The sequence below is a fragment of the Cyprinodon variegatus genome, unplaced genomic scaffold (assembly GCF_000732505.1).
Source record: "Cyprinodon variegatus isolate N-32 unplaced genomic scaffold, C_variegatus-1.0 Scaffold1005, whole genome shotgun sequence".
Classification (NCBI taxonomy): domain Eukaryota; kingdom Metazoa; phylum Chordata; class Actinopteri; order Cyprinodontiformes; family Cyprinodontidae; genus Cyprinodon; species Cyprinodon variegatus.
Genome location: NW_015151458.1, coordinates 6,053 through 28,310, shown reverse-complemented (window position 1 = coordinate 28,310; position 22,258 = coordinate 6,053). Strand labels below are relative to the sequence as shown.

Below are 22,258 nucleotides of genomic sequence, written 5' to 3'. Positions count from 1 at the left end.
ACCACCTGTGGCATCTCCAAAAATGCACACATTTAGTTATTTATCAGCTGATAAAAAAAATCCATTGTTCGTTGGTTTGACGTTATTTAACTATTTTGAAGGAGAAGAGAAGCTTCTGAACTCTGTCACAGTAGTAACAGTCAGAACAGGAAGAGAAACCATGATTCTTTGCAGAGTGACCGAATCCACCTGGTGGATTTAGTCGATATTCACAAAGCATCCTTTGTTCAAGTACTCTGAGTTGTTCCATGCACTTTTTATGAGCTCTCATTGATATCAGGATGCAAACAAGCAATTCTAGTAGTGTAAAGGGAAAATAATTTATGCAGAGGACTTTGAATGTGCAATTCTTAAAAACGTTGCTAAGGGCTTAGTCATGTAAACTTAATAAAAAAAAATCCATCCATGTATTATAGAATTAGTGGCTGCATCAAACTTGAAGGCGATCACTAAAACAAGTCAGTCCTACAAAAATACAAAAAAGAGAAATAGTTATTGTTCTTGCTCATAGCTGTGTTCAACAACACTGATTAGTTTGTATAAATAGTTATTTCATTCTTATTTTCATTGTCTAAAGGATTTGAAGGCTGTGCTGTTTTTCCTTGAAAATAAGTATTGCCCTGAGACACATTTTGGAGTAAATGTGCCAGGTTACATTTCAAGTTTATAATTCCACTGTTTCCCCCTGAGAAAATTCTAACTGCTCATTAGCTAAAACTACGGTCTCATCTGGTCTTAATATTATATTCACTCTTTAGGGATTACAAGTACAGACAGGTAGTAATTAAGATTAAACACATATAAGCCTCAGAAAACAGTGTGACAAGTGGTCCAAATGTTCCTCTAGGTAAAATAACCAGCAGTATTGGTTTGTTATACCTGCAGCCTAGCATTGGAACAGGCGAAGGCATATTACTGCATGTGGGAAATTATCCAGGTGAGACTCCAAAGAGGAAAGCAAATTATTTCTGGGCCAAAATGGGAGTTTAAGTTTCCCTCATTTGTGTAAACAACTGCAAAAGCAAATAGCAAAGAAATGTGATCCACATATAGACATGATGCAGATGAGCATCCCGAATGTCTAAATAACTCTCGCAGTTTGAATATCAAATGTACAGCAGCCACACAGGCAACAACATTCCCATTAAATACTGGACACAAATCTACAGAGAAATAAGCCATGTGATTAAAAAATGTAGAAACTGGTGCTTGGGGGCATATTTTACATTGTTGTTGTTTTTTTTTTTTTATAAGTTGTGCAACTCTCTGTGTTGCAACTGACTATCCTCTCAAAAGCTTTTGGAACAGGATCTCCAATCAGTTGCAGGGGACCAAAAGAAAAAAAATAATGCCTGGTCAATCTGTGAATTACTGGTTCCAGGATTCTTTTCCGCATATAAAATAAATTATTAATTTGTTACATAAGCAACAACAGAACATTTTGTCTATTCAGGGGTTTCCTGTTTAAAGTAATGGGTGATATACAGATTCACAATGTTTGGTTGTGTTGTTGAAGCAGGTGTCTGAGTGATGACTTTCATCCCTGTGTTAGAACCTCTCCTTGCTTTATCTCCATCTTTTCCTCCTGGTTTTTCCTCTCACAGAGGGGAGGGGGGGGCAGTGGCAGAGAAAGGCGAGGTTCTGTTGTCAGATCTGTCAGTCGAGCCAGCCAGGTCCCTCCCACCACTGTGGAGGCATTACATACTGCTGGTGCTCTTAGCAACCGTGCCTCAGCAACAGAGCCACGGCAGCAGCGTGCCGTGTCTCCCCAATGGAGCTGCCATTGGGTGGACCAGCTCTCAGGCACTACACCCAGAGCAGACCGAGACCTCACCGGCAAAAACTGAACTACCGTCCTAGCAGACCGCAGGTACTGTGTGTGGGCATCAGATGGGCTTGGTATAAAATGGAGTGAGGAGTGTTTGGTGTTTGAGAGAGAGAGGGGAGTGAAATGGAAAGGAGGGAGAGGATGTAAGAGGGTATAGAGGAGAGAGGCAGGGGGAAGGGAAGGGTGGAGGAGATGCCTGGTCCCTGCTTGAATTAGGCAGTCCCTTTGTACCGGTCACTGGCTCTTTGAAAAACCCTCTCTCTTGTCTCTACGTTTGAATATGAGAGGGCGGTGAGGCCAGTGGGAATTTAGACTCTATGTCTTCCCTGGCTCTTCTTGCCAAAAAAATTAAAACAATAAAAAGGAAAAGATTGAGGCTTTTTTAAACTGTCAGTGTTTTAAAATGCAGAGGGAGTGCATGTATTCCCCACTAAGCTGGTCATGTTGTCACCGAGCTCCAGCAGCTTGTAGACATTCAGCCACACTCCCTAGGAGACAAAATTCACCCAAATCCCTCCCTGGCAGAAGATCGTGTAACGGTGACTTCTGCTTAATCTGTGTTCTGCAGCCAACCTCTTGACTTTCATCTTCACTTGTGGGCACAGATGCTGATACCATCAGCGTAATTCAACACTGCATAGCTGAGATTTTGATATCGCGTTACCTTTATTGGTGAAATGAATTATGCTGTCTAAATTCTGCATGTAAAACCCAGCGACGCTCGATCACTTCACGTTACTGAGCAACTGGGTCCCAGGAGGCCTCGTTCCAAGCTGAAATAGATGAAAAAATCCAACCAAAGATATGTGCATTGTTTCATGAGGGAAAGTGCTGCCAGAGTGTGTGGGTTTTTAGAGGGGATTGTTATGTAATGTAAAGTTACATGTAATTTAATCTGTTTATGTTTGATTGCTGGGATCTGTTGAAATCAGGAGACGATAATTGAGAGTGAAAATGAAGTTCTTGAGCACATGGGGCGTGTTGATGAAGGAGTGGAGGAGTTCTTTACAAAGAAAGTACTTCCCACAGATACACTGTGAGTATCACTCAGTAGTTAAATGATTAAGTATTCATAGAAGCTGGATTGAAATGTGAGGGTTCTTTCTCTAGGATCAAGCAGGATGAGGAAGTCATCACACAGCAAGAAGTGGCTCCTGCCAGCTCTGTCCCTGCTTGTCCTCCACCATCCAAAACTCTCAGGAGGAAGCTGGGTGACTTCTTCACCCTTAAGAGGAAGCGAGGTCTGAAGTCTGAGCCCAGCCAGGAGGGTCGCCCCAAAAAAGCCTCCATCGCCGATTTCATCCGACCTCTTAGGGAGGTCGCCAGGTCAGAGAAAGACAAGGAGAAAGAGCGGGTAAAGGAGCATGACAAGGAGAATGAAAAGGAGAAAGTAAAAGCAAATCCCAGTGCTGTTACTGGAGAGGAGGCTGTTCAGGAGACGCCGGTTACCGGTGATGCGCCAATGAGGGGCGAGGCAGCGCCTCCCCGACGAGCTCTCAGAGAGGGGAAATCCCAGTCTCTCATTCTGCTGTCTGGATCAGCAGCAGCAGGAGCTACCAATGCTAGAAACACTGCAAAGGTGAGCGTCACTGCAGCTTGATTCCTTTATTTTTTTCGCCGTAAAACATCTGACAATCACTTACCTTCTGATTATTTCAGAAACAATTTGAAGGTCAGCACAGCTTTGAGCAGAAACTCCATCTGATGCTTCAGCGTATTGGAGTTTCCAAACCTCCACCAGGTGAAACACAGGTGTGTAAGTGTGCAGGCCTCAATTTACATATGGGAAATATGAATGCCTGAGTTCTTTTTTTCTCTTATTTTAGACTCAAGAAGGAGAGATGAAAAAGGCAGAATCTGAAGGTATGTGTTTTCATCCATGCCATTTTTAACATCCTATCCTCTGGGTTATTGTCAATAAAACTAATGTGAACTTTATGTCAATAATACCAAATATAATTTCTGAACTGTGTTAAATAGTTATATCCCCCAAATACAGTTTTTCTCAGTTTTTCCTTTTTAAAGCTTTATGTTGAATTAAATATTTAGGAATAAGAGACCTACAGAGTCAAGAAATGGCTTCTGTATTAACCCCCCTTACTTCCTTTAGGATATAAATTGCAACACATTATCCCCAATCTGAAGAAATTCCTGAATAGAGGAAAATAAAATCCCTGACATCTGGTAGACTTGGAACAATAATTTCTTCAATTTGGTTGTAAAAGATTTGTTAACAGTTCTCCAACTTGTTGCTGCCAAGGATGGCAAAGGTAGCTATTTATCTTTAGGGCATTTCTTTTTTCCTTTAAAATTGTTATCATCTTGTTTTTATTTTAGTATTTACTCAGTTGATTTTTACATTCAACTTTTTTGAGATAATCTGAAGCTTTCAGTGGGACAAAAAAAAATTTCTGAGACATCTTCAGTGAAGTTGGCACTTTCCTCAAAAGCCTGCTGTTGAATTTCATCCCTTTCATGGATGGTCTGAGTCAAAGATGACTACACACACTTCAGAGGAAGACATTTTCTTTTCTACCAAAACGTTTTCAGGATCAGAACCAGAAAATGCCTTTTGCCAATTAGTGTTTTACAAGTAGTATGAGTAAATTGTTTTAATGAGGTGCTAGACAGACAAGGTGCCTGTCTCCATCAGACTATTGGCTAAAAGCAGGCTCCATCCTGGACAGGTTGGCAGTCTGCCACAGGCCATAAACAAATTCAGGAATATGTAATTTAGCATAAGCAAATGCAAGTTGTATAGGAGGAGCACTCTTACATACTTTAAAATAAATAATAACAACAGTATAAAATTATATTATATACAGTTACTGAGATGTTTTGGATGTTCCCCCCCTTTTTTCTCCAATGTGTAAACGTGGGACCCTGGGCCTTGTATTTGAGGCCATTAGCAGATGGAAAGAAGCTGTTTTTGTGGCAGGAGGTTATGGTCCTGATTGACCACAGCCTCCTGCCACTGAAGAGACTCGGAAACATTTTGGGGTGGGAAGGGACAGCTGCAGTCTTACCTGCTTGCCTCTAGGATCTAGATCAGGGGTCACCAACCTTTTTAAGGCTGAAGGCTACTTCATGGATACTGAGTCATAGGAAGGGCTACCAGTACTCTCCTATGAACTGGAGGGATCAGCATTCACCTAGACTTTATGCATAATAATCATATTTTTATTGTTTCTTTTAACTCCTAATTTTCTTTATGATTTATCATTCTGAAATCTCTATAAATGCTCAGATGCTCTGCATAATTAAAATGCTGAAATGCTCTATAAATTCTAAGAAAAATAAGAGCACCAGAATAAAATAAAATTTCAGTTGTAGCACACTGGTGAGTTGCGCCGTTTTCAGGGGACGCTGTGCTGTGTGTCTGCCCCTTGGTGCCTTCAGGGACCACCTTGGTGAACCCTGATCCAATTCCTTAGTAGAAAGAAAATTGCTGTCAATCTACAATGCAAACGATTTGCTGCAGCCTTTCCTTGTCCCTAGTGGTGGTAGCAGCCTACCAAATGGTGATAGAGGAGGAGAGGATTGACTCCGTGATCGCAGAGTAAAAGCGAGCAATGATGGTGCCCATAGTGTGAAATGAGTCTTTAACAAAACCATACAGATTTAACAAAGCCATGACATAACTAAATGCTTTATAGAAAGACTGTAGTCGCGCGATGATGGTATGCTAACTGGTGGTAAGGTGCTAGGGCCACTGGGGAACTGAGTTGAAGTCTTTGTGCCCATTGATCCCCACCTAAAACATGCAACACCACACAGCACCTGGGTCTTGGGGTGTGGGATGATTAGCCTTGAGGATCCAACCAGCATCTCCAACACCCAAACCAGAGTCCCAGTAATAATGCACTGGAGGCTTACACACCTGCATTTGTAGCAAGGTTTTACAGTATCCGTAACCTCCATGCAAACAACAGGGGGACAATATTGGGCAGCTATATTCTGGGGGGTTGTGGCTTGACTCTGTTTTTCCTGTCACTGCGTCCGCATTGGTTTAGTAGCAGTTAGTGGAGCTGGGATGGAGTGAGTGTATGATTTCTTTAGGCTTTGGGCTTCTTTGGCACAAGACTTCTGGTTTTGTAGAACGCTGCAAGAGCACCTTCAATATAGGGAGTTTTTAACATTTCTACATAGTTTACCATTCAAGGGGTTGACAATTTATTTGCACCTCAGTGTCACAAATTAACAAATGTACACACCCACTCTACGTATAGACAAGAAGAAAAGCTTCCTTTTCCACTGGTCTGGCTTGTCCACTTTGATGTATCCCAATTCCATTATTGATTTTATCAAATCAATGATGGAACTAGGTTACCATCCTCACATATCTTTTTCATTGAGCAAAACTGCCCTGTCACATGTAAGAAATGGCAAGACAGAATGGGATGAAAAGTGCAACTTGTGTATTCTATGGGTAAATGACTCGGTTGTTTTTCTCAATTGATTTCTGCCTTATGAATGTCAATGCACAGAGCAAATGTCCTTTTAATTGGGGAAAAGGTGTCAAATACATAACCATTAAATAGTTAATTGATAAATGATACAAAAGCCAAAACATAAATCATAAAAATAAGATTTTTTTTATTATTATTTCTTGTTTAAAGCTTTAGAAAAATAAGAATATACGGTAAGGTGTGAAAAAAAGATGGGTGGAAAATAAACCTGCTTTAATCTAAATTGTCATGCTCTTCTATCCTTTACAATAACACATTAATATTTGCATTCAGGTACCATCATTGATAATAAGCCTGAACCACCTTCTACTTTCTCAAAACCTCGGACAATGTCTGCATCTTCAGGTAAACTATAAATAGTCCATTTATGCCTTATCCCTAACATTCTATGATCAGCTAGATAATTTTTCTCCTTAAATTCTCCCTCCAGACACACGGCATCAAATCCGGGTAAGTGTGTCGGCCCACGAAGCAGCTGGGAAACCTGCTTTGCTTCCAAAACCAGCTGTCAAACCAGCTCTGCCCCTCGCAACGTCTGGTCGCAATACGCCCGAGAACGAGCTTGCACAGATTCAAGAAGCAGAGATGAACACGCCTACTAAGCCCAGTATGACCGCAGCTCCTTCTACTCCTGCTACTCCTGACCTGTCTGCTACCACCTCCCCCTCCTCCGTACCGACAATCTCTGATCCAGCCCCTGACGCAGCCAGTGTCGCAGTTTCCTCCTCAACTACTGACACAGAAATATGCACTGACTCAGTGAAACCCGCTGCAGCAACAACCACATCATCCACCAGCAGTACAGTCAGTGACGGAGTAACCTCCGTCCCCAAATCTAGTGCTCCTGACCCTGAGACACCTATCCCCACAAATACTAGCATCTTCACACCAACAGAGCTCCCAGGCACCGTCTCAGTTATACCTAACTCCTCAGAGTCTGTTACCCCAACTCTTTTCATCCCTTCCACATCAGAAACAGTAACTACTTCCTCCATTCCCACCCTGGAAACTGGCCCAGCTGCCTTACAGCAGAGCTCAGTTACCAAAACATCCACAGATGTGCCAACTGAGGCAGCTTCCCTCGAGCCAAATGTTGCTCTCTCAGCTGCTGGAGGTGACATTTCTGTAACCACCGCAACTCCTCCTTCCCACACCACCACCTCAAATTCAGGCCTACATACTCCTTCTAGTACCTCAGCAACTGCATGTCATTCTCCTAATCTCGGTACAGTTACTGCTGCCCCTATTACCACGACATCCCCTGTCACCTCTGTTTCTCTCCCTCCCACTGCTGATGATACCCTCAGTCCAACATCCAGCGACCACATGGATTCTGCCTCTTCTCCTGCTAAAGTTCAGTCAGCAGCTCACGTCTGTGCTCCCTCCACTTCTTCCAGCGACACAAACCCTACAGACACCGCCTCCACTGCTACCAGCTCAACACGCGCAGACACCACTTCCACCAGCAGCTCGGCAGGCACTGCAGCAATTAGCTCCCCTCACATAACTGGGTCAGATCCTGTCTCCATGATTCCCACTGATGAAGAGACTGATGCCCCTCCGCACCGCTTGAGCAGTCCAGCACCCCCCGATGGTATTCCACAGCAGGACAAAGATTTAAAGACGCCGCTTGAAGAAGGGAAGGAAAGAGAAAAACCAGGAAAATCCACAAAAACAGACACTGGTAAGATTTGATCTCAATAAATGTGTAATATAGACCTTGTAAAATTCTTCTTACACATTGGGACACCCAAACATGCCATGCTTTTGATATGTTGCTCAAGAAAGAAATTGAATATGTATTATGTTCATTTGTTTTAGGCACCCTTTACGCTGAATCCATTAAATGAAATCCAGTTCCCCAATTAACCTTTGGGAATCATTTAAATTGATTTCGATTCAGCCCATTTGTTCTGTGGAAACTTGAAACAAATTTAATCTAAAGGGTCTTTATCAAATAAGAACAAATATCTTCCAGCCATACATCCTAGTTATCCATGAAGACTTGTTGATTTTAATGAAATCTAAAATATAGGTGCTCTTGAAGACCTTAGTGGTTTACCAGAGTTCATTAGTTAATAAACAGGAAAGTCTTGAATTTATTTGTATTCAGCCTCACAGATTCAATATTCTTGTCTCTCTAGGTGGTCATTTCCCAGTAATTTATAATTCTGCACCAAGACTCACTTAATTTATTTAGATTCCAACTTCAAGAGACATATACTTTTTTTCTGATTCTGCATAGGGTTCCACATATTGCATTTTATGTAGTTGTATATGTTTGATTGCATTTTTTTTTTCTTTTAGCAGTAGATGAGCCTTCTGAGACGGTCAAACAGACCAAATCACCTGAGCTGAATGTGAAGAAAGAAGTTGTTCAGAGTGAGAAGAAGAGTGAAAGTGACAGTGACAAACCAGTGGTTGACAACGGTGATGTAACAAGAAAAGAAGTGCAGAAAGAAAGTGTGAAAGCTGAAGAGGATGCTCTGCCTGAGCTGGTTACAGAGGCTGAGAAGAGCAGAGACAACGCTGTCAGTGAGGCTCAAGAGGAAACTACGTCAGCAGATGATAAGTGAAAAATGGTAGATTTGGTGAAAACGGGACCGACAACTGTGACGAACAGGAGAGTCCACAGTAAAGGGTATGAGGGATAAAGGAGGATTGGGGAGAGTGAGGATCAATGGCACTTCCAACAGGGACCACCACATTACTGCAGCACACCACTAAGTGGGCCACTGGACCAAAGAACTAAGATCCTCTTGGTGTGATGTTATCAACAAATCCAGCAGTGTCTTTGTCCTTTTTTTAACTTATGTTGAAATTTTGCATCGCACGTATGATTATGTACTATAAGAAAACTATTGTGGTAAAATACATGATGTTTACAAAAGATGGAAAAGAGACATAGCTATGATTATTAAATGGATTATTCAGTTCACTGAGTCCTTCCTTTGGCTTTTTAAGAATCAATATACTTGGTCATATTTTGTTTAAACCTCATATCCAAATCCTTTCATACCTTTCTGCATTCAATTTCCCTGATCAAACAGAACAAAAGAGCTGGAAAAGCCGTTTATCAAATACCGTTGCTACACCTAATAACGTGGTATTAAACCTATAGTAATTTTTGACCCAAAGAGACAATTAGAAATTAGTTGGTGTTTTTTAGGGTTAATAATGACAGCTTTAAGGTCCTAGATGTTGTGGCAAATAAGTAACTTACAAAGAAAAAACACATTCACTTTTATTTTGTCTCAAGGGTCTACAGCAGGGGTGTCAAAGTCATTCCAGAAAGGGCCGTGTGGCTGCTGGTTTTCTTTCCACCCAAGCAGTAGCACACCAGACTCCATTCATCCCATCAAGTCATCAGGTTAAGACTAGACTCACCTTGATGAGATGAATGGAGTCTGGTGTGCTATTGCTTGGGTGGAAAGAAAACCAGCAGCCACACGGCCCTTTCTGGAACGACTTTGACGCCTGTGGTCTACAGATTATCCGCATGACTTCAAACAATTCAATGATGTTACATTTAACATTCTTTATTCACAATCGACTACGCTGTTCTAGATAAAGCTTTGTAGAGGAAAATTAAATATACAGAGAGCTGTATTGAAGATGCTTTCTCCTATACATTTGACCAGATGTTTGTAAAGAAGAAAAATATTCTAAAGAGCCAGTGCTTCAGGTGTGTTGACTGTTGATGTATTTTCTGAATACTATTGTTCCTGGCACCTGTTTATAAAAAAAAAAAAAAAAATGTGGGGTTTACATTTATCATACATTTGGGGCATGGAATAGGAGACATACGCCATGAATCCAACAAAACTGTCTTGGCGCTCCATATTGTCATGTGTATCTGACATCATGGTATCTGACTTTGGTTTTCCCTGCTAACCAAAGGTAGAGTGACAAAAAAATATTTTTCAAGTAATAAAATCAGTATTAAAAAAACTTTTAATCAGGTAAAAAAAAAGAAGAAGCAGAAATATAAGAAATTAGTTAATTAGGGGTAAAAATGTATTTGGTAAAAAGACTACTTAAATATAATTGCTGGATCATAATATCTGATTACACTCTAGGAATGATCCAATCAGACAGACCTTATGGGCCAGTTCTACTATTTTATAGACTAAATTGCATAAAAAATAAAATGATTGTGTGACAACAAATTAATACAGAATAATCACTGTCCCATAAATTGTTTTTAAGCTTTAAACCATTAAACAAATCCTGACAGTGAGACTTTTTATATTTTCGGACAGGATAAAGAACCTCCGCTGTTGATATTTAATATTTACTGTATAGTCACCTGATCGTTAATCACATCAAATTACTCACAGTGAGCAGAGTAGCCAGAATTTTCTCTGAAATAGAAATAGCAAGGATATTATTTCTAAATGTTTTTTTTTTTTTCCCCAAAAAAATGTTACTCAACTAAATGTACTGGGTTACCCACCTCTGCCACTAACCTAAAACATTTCATACATGGGGCCCATTTCATCTCAAGACTTTTAGGTTTAGACATCTAAGGGACTAGCCAGATAAAAAACAAAACTAACTAGAACCTTTTAATTTTTGTCCTGAACAAGTTTTCTATTGCCATAAAATTCAGTCAGTGGGGATTTGGATTTATGAATAAGCGCTCCCTCCCAATAAGGATGAGATCTGGAAAATAAGCTATATGGTATGGGTTGAACTGCAGCATTAATGCACAATCTGCCTCTGGTGGAGTCTGTCTATGAAATTATTTTAACCTTCCTCTAATGTGCATTTCTTGAGTACAGCTATAATCCCCTTTGTAAAATTGAACTGGGTAAATTATCCAAAAGTGAAAACAAATTGTTATGATGAATAGTGATAATATATAATCATTACCTCAGTTAGTCATACTTTAAAACCATTTTAAACACATTTTCTACAAACAAATTTAGATTGAATGAGGCTAATGCAATAATTTTGCATTTATACACTGAAATGATACAGGTTCATGTAAAATCAACGGTAGTACATTTAACCCTTTATTCTTTTATTTAACTTATTTTGTTCATAAAGTGATTAAATCAAGTACAAACACATATTCTGTATTAGAATAAAACCAACCGTGGGTCGTGCAGAGGGACTTTTTTTTTTCTTAGATACCTCCTGGCCAGCAGGTGTCGCTACTGATGACATCAGCAACATCCCGCTGTTTTCACCCGGAAGAGGAAAAACAAAGGAGACGGATTGTGGAGGGAGGCTGTTTATTCTCTTTTATTCATCTGTAAATTCGTCAGGCCTTCAGTCTGTTATTTGTTGGAGCTTTTACTCCCGCGGGTAAAGATGTCGGTCGTGCAACCTAGTCGCTCGTCCACCGGCTGGCCGCGCCGCGGCAGCGAGCAGTTCGGGAACAAATACATCAGCGGGCCCGCTAAACCTCTCACCCTGGAGAGGACCATCAACCTGTGAGTCCACATTACCCACACAGGCTGCAGCTATCAAATGAATATTCATTCAGAGAGAGACCGTTTATCCGTGGAGAGGTGACAGTTACGACTGGAGCAGTCCTAACAAAATTTACTTTAAACAAAATAATAAAAACACGCATTTTACAAATATTTAACTTTGTTTATAGCTACATGTGGGCTCGAGTTAGTCTTGGGAAAACTAAAGGAAATTATTTAAATCAGTGTAGCATGTATATAATTCATGTTACTTTTCCGTCATAATGTTCCATACTCAGCTTGTAGCAAGCTGGTAGCAAGAGGGATTATAATATTTTTAAAAGGTTTTGTACAACAAAACAACTGGACTGTTTGAATTTGCCATGTTCTAGGGAACATTTCCAATATATTTGTTTTTAATAGTCACACTGAGCCTAGTTCTGCTGGAGGGTTCTTCCTGTTAAAGGGAGTTTTTCCTCTCCACTGTCGCTACAAGCATGCTTAGTATGAGGGATTGCATTTGAGTCAATGCAATCAACTGGTTTTCCTTAAACAGAAATCTTTGAATCAATTTGACTGTATGACCTGCTGAACTAAAGTGCCTTGAAATTACTTGTGTTGTGAATTGGCGCTATAGAAATAAACTGAATAGAATTGAATATTAATGTTTAACCTCATATTTTTCGTCCTCATTGATAAAGACGTGTTGCTTTTATACAGATGCAAGTCTACTTGTTTATAGATTATCCAAAAATCAAATATTATATCGAAAGTTTGCAATTTAATGAAACTTTAACATACTTAAAAGGGCATAAAAAGTCCTAAAAGAAAAGACACGTAGATTACAAAGTGGTATGATTTGTTTTCCTATGTTTTCAAAAGTATTACTTTTTCTACAATAAATATTTTTCCTTGGATGGGGAAAGAATGTGGAAACATTTGAAATTTTGTTGTTGCCGTTGTGCTTTCTTGCTAGGTAAAGTAATGGTGTGCAAAGTAGCAGAATCAAATCTTTTTGTAAAGATGAGAGCCTCCTCCCCTCTCTGAGTTCTTACTGATTATTTTCACAGCACTCTTGTATAATGATGAGTTAAATATATATATTTTTTTAACAGCTGAAGTGCCTGGAGAGCTCTTGTGATGCTTAATATCTAGTCTGCTCTATTTTGTGTCTCTTTTCACTTTGTCTTTCTGATTTCAGATATCCTCTCACTAACTACACTTTTGGGACCAAGGAGCCACTTTATGAAAAAGACTGCTCCGTCGCCGCCAGGTTCCAGAGGATGCGTGAAGAGTTTGATAAGATGGGCATGCGTCGGACAGTAGAGGGTGTCCTCATCGTCCACGAGCACAGGCTGCCTCATGTGCTGCTTCTGCAGCTTGGCACAACGTTCTTCAAGCTGTGAGTGGCTGGTGCTCCTGTGTGAACCAGCTCCATGTGGCACAGTTACCAGTTTACAGTTTTCTGCCTCTCCTGCAGGCCTGGTGGAGAGCTGAATCCTGGAGAGGATGAAGTGGAGGGTCTGAAACGCCTAATGACTGAGGTAGCCATGCGGTTAGTTGAATTGTCTCTCCTTGATTATTGTGGAACAAATTTGCCTTAACCTCCTGACTGGTCATTAGATTCTTGGGCGACAAGACGGCGTTAAGCAGGACTGGGTGATAGATGACTGCATCGGTAACTGGTGGCGCCCCAACTTTGAGCCTCCACAGGTTGGTAAACAGAGGAATCCCAGATTTTTCTAATACACAGCTATATGCCTCATTAATTACAGAAATTACTTTCGGAGAGCAACACTTTAAAGATTTATGGTTTGTTTGATATTACAGTCTTTATTTTGATAAACTGAACATTTGAATCAATGTTTTTTGCTTGTGAGAACTGATCTGGTGCTTTTTAATCTTTCAGTACCCGTATATTCCAGCTCATATTACTAAACCTAAGGAGCATAAAAAGCTGTTCCTGGTCCAGCTGCAGGAGAAAGGTTTGTATCTTTGTAACGTGAGAACTGTTGTCAAATAATGCCATTTAATATCAAACGAGGCTCAAATGTCACAGATTCTTCATACATTTGAAATCTGTAACTAATATTTTCACAGCATTATTCGCCGTTCCCAAAAATTATAAGCTGGTCGCCGCTCCATTGTTTGAGTTGTATGACAACGCCCCTGGATATGGACCAATCATTTCCAGTCTACCACAGCTATTGAGCAGGTAAAGATTAGTTTTATATATTAGCTGATTAAATTTGACTTAATTAAATCATATTTTCATTAGGAAAAAATATACACAAATAACAATCCTTGTATGTTATTTTTTGAAGTGTAATTTTGATGTTAACATGTTGCTATATACGTAAACAGGCACTTTTTCCATTGATTAAATGCTAATTAATGTCAGCTGGTTCTTTAACAGTCACCCTAAAGTGACCCCTCGAATCAGACTTCAGTGTTTGATCAGTTTCTTGAACATTAAAGGTAGCGGATGATGTGCCTGTAGGTTGTTCTATGGGGCAGGAATAGGGTTTATCGGCTAGAGCCGCACAGAATATCTCAATTTCATTGCCGCCACAATACCAGTAAACACTATATTAATATAACCTAAAAATGCTTGGATCACAATACACCTGAAGTGGCATAGCACAGAAATACCTTAATTGCCCACAGAGAGGAAATTCTGGTGACAGTGGCAAAAACAAGCAGATAGCAGAGAAGTTACAGGTACAAGAAATATTGAATAATATGGAAAAAAGAAAATTTTTAAAGTTAAACTATAGCAAGGAAGAAAAAAAAAGGAAACATACAATAATTTACAGATATAATAAAACTCACAGCAGCTGACAAATAATCATTAACAATTGCGCAGATAAAGGTACTGATGCACAGAAACACAAATTGAGCGGATTAGAAACACTACAATATAGTCTTAAGAATAAGAGAAAACAGTTATTGATCAGATAAAGAACTTGTGCAACTAGTAGTTTTTTGTTTTTTTTTTGTTTTTTTTTATCAAGTTTTTATGCTTTTGATTAGGTGGATTTTCGGATTTTAGCTAAACTACATTTTTCGTATCACAAGTCACTCAATCTGTAACTGGTCCTTTCTGCTTCGTAAGAAGATGACTGGACGTAGTTGGAGTTTGAGGGTGCCCATCAGAGGAGTGGCTGAAATATGGATAAATCTGCCACTGCCATGTTGTTTGTAAGGTTATCTTGGGAACCAAAGTATAATTGATGGGCAATTTCAATTGTATTTGCTATTTAATGGAAATACAAAAATTGCATTTTTGAGATTCACAGAATATCATTATATTTTTGCACACATTTGTAGTGGAAACATAGCTAGTCACATTAACACTTGGCTCAACGTTGTCACATGTTAAGCTGATATTATGCAGCTTTATGGTACATGATGATCTTTTTTTTTTCTTCTTTGGCCTTATTATTGCCAGTGATAAAGGTGACGTCATCCAGTGAAGGGCATGCTATTTCTAATGCCCTCCTCCTGTCAGATTTCAACTTAAATGTGTGACGGACTTGAGATAAGTTCATTAAATCTTGCTACCGACCAGAGTTGGTTCACAGAGTAACTTGCTGTAGGAAGGAGTCAGAATAATAGCCATTTGGCTCTCTGAAACTGAAAATGCAGGATATGTGGAAATTTAACCCCAGAACTTTATTCTGAGTTATCACTTATCCTGCTTTCTGCAATCATTCTGCAATTCATGCAATCTTCTATCCCCTATACATCAGAAATCTGAGATACAAACAACTATGAATGTAGAGGAGCATACTGACTAAATAATAAAAAAAAAAAAGGAAAAGAAAAGACAAAAAAATAGGCTGAACTTAAAAGTTCAAGAATAAACAGTTATTGTTTTTTGTAGTTTTAAAGATGTCAAAATTTATTTTTTTAATTTGTTTTTTCCTAGGTTCAACTTTATCTACAACTAACCCAAGCAGCGGTGTGGCTGTCTCTGTGAGTGCAGCCAGAGAGGCATTGTGCTGAAAAAAAGGACTCCATCTCTTCTCTATCTTTTACAAATACAAACACCTGTCATGAATGGTAAATAAAATATCTGCAGGGGTGTTATTGCTATTGTAAGGAGCAAAACATTATGTTCGAGTTGTTTTTTTTTTGTTTTATTTTTTAAACTTGTGAAACTGCAACTTTTTGTAGTATGCAGGTCTGTGTCAGAATCTGGTTTTATGTTTGCCTGAAAGATGCCAATGTTTGATTAAAAAAAATACAACATTGCGTTTCCTGTTGTTTAAACCTGTACCCACGCTGTCTTTTTTAAAATAAAGTTGTGTTTATAGTAAGTTTTATAAAGTTTATAGATCTTGTATGTTGATGAGCACTGTTTCAGATTCTTTTAAAGGAAATTCATAAACTTGTATACAGTGAAGGGACTTAGAATATACATCGCAATGAAACAAATGCCTGTTATTAAGATCATAGGTGCAGATTTTATATACTGAAGACTGCTCTCCTTAGCTGAGAAGGTTTTTTGATAGAAAACCTAATTACTAATTCCCTTTTATGCAGTGCTACAGTTTGGTAACTCCGTTGCAAAGTTTATTAAAATATAAAGTAATTGGATCTTTAAAAAGCAGGAAAAAATGTCTTAAAATGCTTAACCCACTTATTGTAGTAACAAGATTTATTATGACCTCTACAATGAAACTTTATAAAGCTGTAGAGATAAAGATTACACTATTACTTTGTAAATGCTTTTTAGAAATGTGTGCCGTTATTTATATTAGCACAATTCCTTGGTTTGTTTCAGACTATAATGTGTACCAACCAGGTGATGGCATGAAAATGCAAACCTTACATCAAATAAGTGCAATCTTAAATTTCTGAGCTACAAAGGGACAGACCTCCATAATCCGTAGTTCAAACTGACACATTTATGCAAGTAATCTTTGATTTTATTTTGTCATTTTGTATACACAAGTGTAAACAAAAAGAAATTTTGTTAAGTGCAGCTCTTTAGAGTTTGAATTTTTTTAAAGTGCAGATAAACAGCAGTGATACAAACATTGTGATGAAAAAAATGATGTAAGCATATGACTGTATAGTTACAGTTCCATCAGTTTTTTTTCTATATAACCCATTTTACAGTAAGTAATCTTATCTAAAACACAAACTCTTGAGGTGACATATTTTTAATAGTGATTAAAATATATGCAAATGCAATAATTCCCTGGGCTTGTCTTTTGAGATTTTTTTTTATCCTATTGCAGTTCAATATGATTTCCTACAGCAGCGCAGATTTAAACGGGAATTATATTTTAATTATAATTATAAACAATTGTTTTGGAAACTATATTTTTTGTTTAAACATGTTTTGGTGCTGATAGCAAGGAAGAACTAACCTGACAACAGCCAGATGCATGTCTCGTCAGGTTGTTGTCAGGTTAAAGAAGAACATCTCTCAAAAGAATCAAACAATTTAAAGTGGATATTTAGAAAAAAAAAAAAGATAAGTTTACAGTGTATTTAAAATCTACCCCTATGTTTTTTTTTTCTCCATGACGGTCGCCAAACTTGACGTCAGACTCCTAGAATCTGACGTAATTTATCCGCGACACCGCTTCAATCTGCCCGTACACGCTGTCGGCGTTTGTTTTGTTTTTTTTATTTAAAGAGATTTCTCTATTATGAGCTCCAAACGACCGCAGAACGAGAGCGGTGAGACAGGAGGGAAGAAGAAAAAGAGGAGCAGCAAGGAGACCGTGGAGCTCTGTGGGGCTGTGGAGGAGGAAGAGGTGAAGGGAGCAGTGAAGGAGGCATGGAGGAGCAGGGTCCACTACAGCAAAGGTTAGGGGAGCAAACCGTGTTTATTGTGGACTGATGCTGGTTCTGATCACATTTGTGGTGCCATTATTAACTCAATCCAGTGGCACTTCCTAGAGGGACAGATGGGAGCCAAGAATTAGGGAGGGTACATTAGAAACACTTTTTTATTTTATTTTTTGGATTAATGTTGGGCTTTGACTACTTTTCCCTATGAATGTGTGTAACATAGGCATCATGACCTAAATCCACCATCTCACAACATTCTTTAAAAATAAAACAACACATGAAGGTAAAAATAAGCGCCTTCGTTTGATGTGCTCACACGTATATAGTTTATAGCCAGCATTTCCACTTTGGTGTCAATTGTGCAATGAACATTCATAAAGTCTCGTCATTCAATCAGATGCAACTTAGTGACATTCTTTTTAGAGTAAAAATTTGTTGTTTTAGTTTTTCTTTTTGCTTTTTAAAATCCAATAAACCTTAAATCTTAGTCTTTTATTTTCTCTCGACATTTTTGATTATTTTGGGATTCCATACTGACACATGGAGTCATTGGGCTATAGATCAGGGGTTTCAAAAGTCAGGGTTGCAAGACACCAAGTGTGGGGTCACATTTATTGTGATATGAGGTAATATAGAGGGCCAAAAATTATCATGAAATAAATAAATATACTATAAAATAAGCTGATGGGATATTGATTTATCTGAAATGTATTTATCAATTTAATACATGATTCAAACATTAAATGTGCACTAAAATGCACAATTGAATAATTAAATATACCGTAAGATAGTTAAAATGTTTTTTTATTATGAATTAAATAGTTAAATGTAATTAAAGAATACATTTATTTTAAAATGAATATAATTCTTTCACTTTTTTGTGTTAATAATTATATTGTGAAGTGGCTAACTGTATTTTTAGGGAATCACCAGTCTGTTAATGTTAATTTTTGGTTGACAGGCTGATATGTTTGGGAACCTCAGTTCCAGATTATCTGTTATGAAGTATTTATAGATGCAGGTTGCACCAGCAGATAATCCTAAAGTCTCTACTTTAGTTTTCAAAAGATTGAATTCTGAAATATGAAAACACTTGACTGACTTCTCCATGTGGGATTGTTGTCCAGGGGACCTGCAGTTGGACTGCCATCCTTTCCCTCACTGCATAATCAAGAACTTCCTCAGGAGCCAAACCTTTGTTGAAAGCCTACAAAGAGAGCTGCTGGAACTCAACTTCAATGAAAAGTCAAATGATCTGTACAAGTTTAAACAGGTAACCCATTCATCATACTGGTTTATTGCAGTATATATGTTTTTTCTTTTTCGTTTTGATAATCTCGTCCTCCCCCATCTCTTCAAGTCAGATGATCTGAAGAAGAGAAAGGAGCCACACATTGCAGCAGTGAGGTAACAAAATCAAATCTTACAGGTTTTTACGGGACATTAAAATTTATACAAAGTGGCTAAATGTGTTTAGAAATGTTTCTAGGGTTCTAGAGTTCTTGTTTCTGTTCAGATGTGAGGTTTAAACAGAGGAGACGCACAATGAGACATTTAATGGTTGATTAATCTCTTTGCTCCAGCACCAGAGCTTATCCTTGATACCAGAGACATAAACCTACTTTTACTGTTATCAATCTTTCCTATCTAAACCTTTTACCTCTTTACACCAGTGTCACAGAAGGTGCATTAATGATGGCTGAATTCAGCTAAATGTCTCCTAGATGAAAAGAGGAGACTTCTAGACACTTTAAAAGGAAAAAATCCCACAGATTTTATTACTATGCTTTTCTTGCAGTTTTTTTTTTCTAATACAGAGATTATTTCTACATGAAACTTTAATTTCTTTTAATACAGTTGCTGCTATCCTGACACAGATTAAATTGTTTAAAGCACGGCTCACCAGTAAAAATAATAAAAATAAATATTGGTAACAACAACAACAAAAAAAACAATGTTCATGTTTTTATCCTTTTATGACTGCTTGAAAAAAATGCTGATCCAGATATTTAGGTTTCACAAGAAAAAATGACAGGAAACATTTACTAATAAAAATAAAAACACAAAGCTTTTCTCTTTTTCTGTGTAAAAAAGGAATATGTGGAATTTAGAGAACAATTTTGTTTGTTTTCCATTTAGAGTAACAAAAAATGAAATTAATTTAAAACAAAAACAATTACAAAAACAAAAAAACTGATCTTCTTTGCATTTCTAAAAGGAAAATCAAGCAACCCAAAGATACATTGACCTATGATGAGCAGCAGTTTGGGAGTCCCTTCAACACAGAACCAACCGAAGTTAGATCAAAATGGCCTCAAAATAATTGGTTAAAGCCTCCATATGATTTAAGTAATATGATTTGTTTGTTGTTTTTATTTACACACACATATTGCCTGTTTTTTTCATTTACAGATTTTAAAATGTATTATGTGAGATTAGTGATCTCGTCCACCAGGGGGCGCCAAAGATTACCTCCTAGTACCCAAGGAATAGTTTCTTGTGTTAAAGTGATTTAATGAAAAGGGGATGCTAAACATTTATAAAGGAATTGTTTGTAACTTAAAAGGAGCAGAGTTAAATCACAACAGGTAGTTGATGATAGTTTATGATAGTGAGGGAAAAATCAAAATTTTCACCTGGAAAATCAGGTGATGCATGCTGTCACTCTTTAAGAGGGTTATTTATAGTCTTTTTGTTTCCATAATAGCTTCAGGCCTCAGAGAGAGAGAAAAAAAGCCCTCTCTTTCATTTTCATAAAGGATTTTTATTTTTTAAATTAGGCTGTATGTGTCTTTGAGATTTAGATTTTTAACCTGATCAAAAGATAAATGGCCAAATTTTAAGTGAGATTGTGATCCTCATGAGGCTCAAAGAAATGTATATAAAGGAAATTTGATCCAGAACTCTAAAAAGTGGTCACACCCATATCTCAGCACATTCTTATAATAAGGAGCTTAAGTTTGAAGGAAGGAGCTTCCAAAATATAATAAAAACAAACATTTTGTTTGTCAGTTAAAAGAAAACCATAAGAGACTGACTATAAGCTTTCACACCCACTAATATAATCCAGTCTTGGGGATTAAATGCTGCGATTAAATATACAATAAGAGATGCCCCCCCCTCACCTCTGTCTGTGATCATCTATAATTCATGCCGCAGCAAATGCCATGGCAGGCTTTTTGGGCATTTCAACAGTCATCCTTTTATAGTTATGGAGGGTTTCTATTGAGTCCAATGTGAAATGTTTCTGCTTCTGTAGGGGGGCCCTGTTTGGGCGTTTCCGCTCTTGGCTCGGGGACGTCCTGGGCGTCGAGCTGGAGCCCACTGTGGATATTTCTTGTGCTAAATATGAATATACAGGTGAGACTTACCCAAAAACCCAGATAATCTGAGAAGGTTGTTGCATGTGGTTTATAGTTTTTTATTATATCTTTAAGATGTTCTTTTGTGCCATGATGATGAGCTGGAGGGGAGGAGGGTCGCTTTCATTCTGTATCTTGTGCCTCCATGGCAGAGCAGTGATGGTGGCACCCTGGATCTGTACTCCACAGACAGTAGGTACCTCACATCCTGTGTGTATGTGGGTCTACAGCTGTATTGTTACATAACAGCTGCCTTTTACTATCCTCAGGTAATTTCCAGCCAGAGAGAATAGTGAAGTCCCTCGTACCTTCTTGGAACACCCTTGTACTGTTCGAGGTGTCTCCAGTATCTTTTCACCAGGTGAGTATTTGGGTTTTATTAAGCCATGTTGGTTAAAATAGGAGGGTAAGGTGAAGTGTTTCTGATTTTTTATTTTTTTTTTTCTGCAGGTTTCTGAAGTTTTATCACGAGACAAGTGCCGTCTCTCCCTGAGCGGCTGGTTTCACGGACCTTCTTTGGAGCGTCCTCCTCGTTTTAAGGAGCCATCCATCGTGAAGCATCCTCACTTACCGAGAGATGTGAGTGCTTTGGGAAACGGTGATAAGTCGTGTTTTCAGGCACTTTCATTTTAAGGTTTCCCATCGATTTTGTTTGTTAATCTAGCTACACACTACATGCACCATATTAAAAAGGAGTTTTATTCTATTGAAAATCAAAGTGACACTTGATAAGATTAGTGGCCAATTCTGCAGATTTTTCACATATCTAATTTTAAAAATCTAGCAGATATAATTGAATCTGTTACAAAGGAGGTATCTCTTAATGAGGCATTCAAATGTGGATCTGCTGTTGTGCTTTTGATTCTTGTCCTCTGCTTAATTGATGGTTGGAGATTGTTCTTTAGGATTCCATTGGGTCGTCCAGATACTTATACCATAAAGCAGCCCCAGATAATCACACTTCCACCACCAGGTTTCACTGCCAGTATGATATTCTCTGGTTATAACGTGTTAGATTTATGGCCCATGGAATGAGACACACGCCTCCCATAAAAAAAAAAAAACCTTCGTCTTGTCAGTCAGCTGAATATTTCCACAAAAGTAATGTTGTTGTATTATTCTACAACAAGATTACAAAAAGTTCCCCCAAATGTTTGTAATCTTGAAACTCTCTCATGGCTGATAGTCTATCTTGTCACTAGATTTCAGGTGACTGGCAGTAATCAGGTCTGAGTGTGAATGGTGAATATTAAAGAGGTAAATTCAGAACAAGGTTCGCCTTTTAGCCTAATAAATGAATGTATTCTAAAACTTCATGTTTTATTTATTTATGGCTGGGTGATTAGTAAAATAGATTAATTGTAATTT

The 22,258-nt window shown here is 38.2% G+C and overlaps 3 protein-coding genes across 4 annotated transcripts; all 3 read left to right on the top strand.

Annotated features, from left to right (window-relative positions):
• The first annotated feature begins 1,654 nt into the window (after nucleotides 1-1,654).
• LOC107100749 (mucin-5AC-like) lies at nucleotides 1,655-9,225 on the top strand. Of its 2 annotated transcripts, none has more exons than XM_015399375.1 (8): nucleotides 1,655-1,870; nucleotides 2,761-2,864; nucleotides 2,939-3,407; nucleotides 3,488-3,580; nucleotides 3,655-3,691; nucleotides 6,571-6,642; nucleotides 6,728-7,981; nucleotides 8,608-9,225. In XM_015399375.1, the coding sequence occupies exons 1-8, from the start codon at nucleotides 1,772-1,774 to the stop codon at nucleotides 8,871-8,873; spliced, it is 2,394 nt and encodes a 797-aa protein (XP_015254861.1). In that variant the 5' UTR covers nucleotides 1,655-1,771; the 3' UTR covers nucleotides 8,874-9,225. The 2 variants fall into 2 exon arrangements, with proteins under 2 accessions (XP_015254861.1, XP_015254860.1); XM_015399374.1 differs by having other exon boundaries at nucleotides 8,605-9,225.
• A 2,273-nt stretch (nucleotides 9,226-11,498) lies between these two features.
• On the top strand, nucleotides 11,499-16,036 carry nudt21 (nudix hydrolase 21). The gene is made up of 7 exons (XM_015399351.1): nucleotides 11,499-11,738; nucleotides 12,919-13,119; nucleotides 13,198-13,261; nucleotides 13,341-13,430; nucleotides 13,627-13,702; nucleotides 13,818-13,932; nucleotides 15,649-16,036. The coding sequence occupies exons 1-7, from the start codon at nucleotides 11,617-11,619 to the stop codon at nucleotides 15,668-15,670; spliced, it is 690 nt and encodes a 229-aa protein (XP_015254837.1). The 5' UTR covers nucleotides 11,499-11,616; the 3' UTR covers nucleotides 15,671-16,036.
• Nucleotides 16,037-17,311: 1,275 nt separating this feature from the next.
• On the top strand, nucleotides 17,312-21,933 carry LOC107100737 (prolyl 3-hydroxylase OGFOD1-like). The gene is made up of 7 exons (XM_015399355.1): nucleotides 17,312-17,543; nucleotides 18,656-18,801; nucleotides 18,889-18,935; nucleotides 20,788-20,888; nucleotides 20,966-21,082; nucleotides 21,160-21,251; nucleotides 21,341-21,933. The coding sequence occupies exons 1-7, from the start codon at nucleotides 17,384-17,386 to the stop codon at nucleotides 21,521-21,523; spliced, it is 846 nt and encodes a 281-aa protein (XP_015254841.1). The 5' UTR covers nucleotides 17,312-17,383; the 3' UTR covers nucleotides 21,524-21,933.
• The last annotated feature ends 325 nt before the right edge of the window (nucleotides 21,934-22,258 follow it).

Coding starts and splice junctions, on each gene's coding strand:
- nudt21 (XM_015399351.1), top strand. CDS start 11,617: ATGTCGGTCGTGCAACCTAGTCGCTCGTCCACCGGCTGGCCGCGCCGC. Junction 13,120..13,197: donor GGCACAACGTTCTTCAAGCT/GTGAGTGGCTGG, acceptor CCTCTCCTGCAG/GCCTGGTGGAGAGCTGAATC. Junction 13,703..13,817: donor GGTCCAGCTGCAGGAGAAAG/GTTTGTATCTTT, acceptor ATATTTTCACAG/CATTATTCGCCGTTCCCAAA.
- LOC107100749 (XM_015399374.1), top strand. CDS start 1,772: ATGGAGCTGCCATTGGGTGGACCAGCTCTCAGGCACTACACCCAGAGC. Junction 3,692..6,570: donor GAAAAAGGCAGAATCTGAAG/GTATGTGTTTTC, acceptor ATTTGCATTCAG/GTACCATCATTGATAATAAG. Junction 7,982..8,604: donor ATCCACAAAAACAGACACTG/GTAAGATTTGAT, acceptor TTTTTCTTTTAG/CAGTAGATGAGCCTTCTGAG.
- LOC107100737 (XM_015399355.1), top strand. CDS start 17,384: ATGAGCTCCAAACGACCGCAGAACGAGAGCGGTGAGACAGGAGGGAAG. Junction 18,802..18,888: donor ATCTGTACAAGTTTAAACAG/GTAACCCATTCA, acceptor CATCTCTTCAAG/TCAGATGATCTGAAGAAGAG. Junction 18,936..20,787: donor CCACACATTGCAGCAGTGAG/GTAACAAAATCA, acceptor CTGCTTCTGTAG/GGGGGCCCTGTTTGGGCGTT.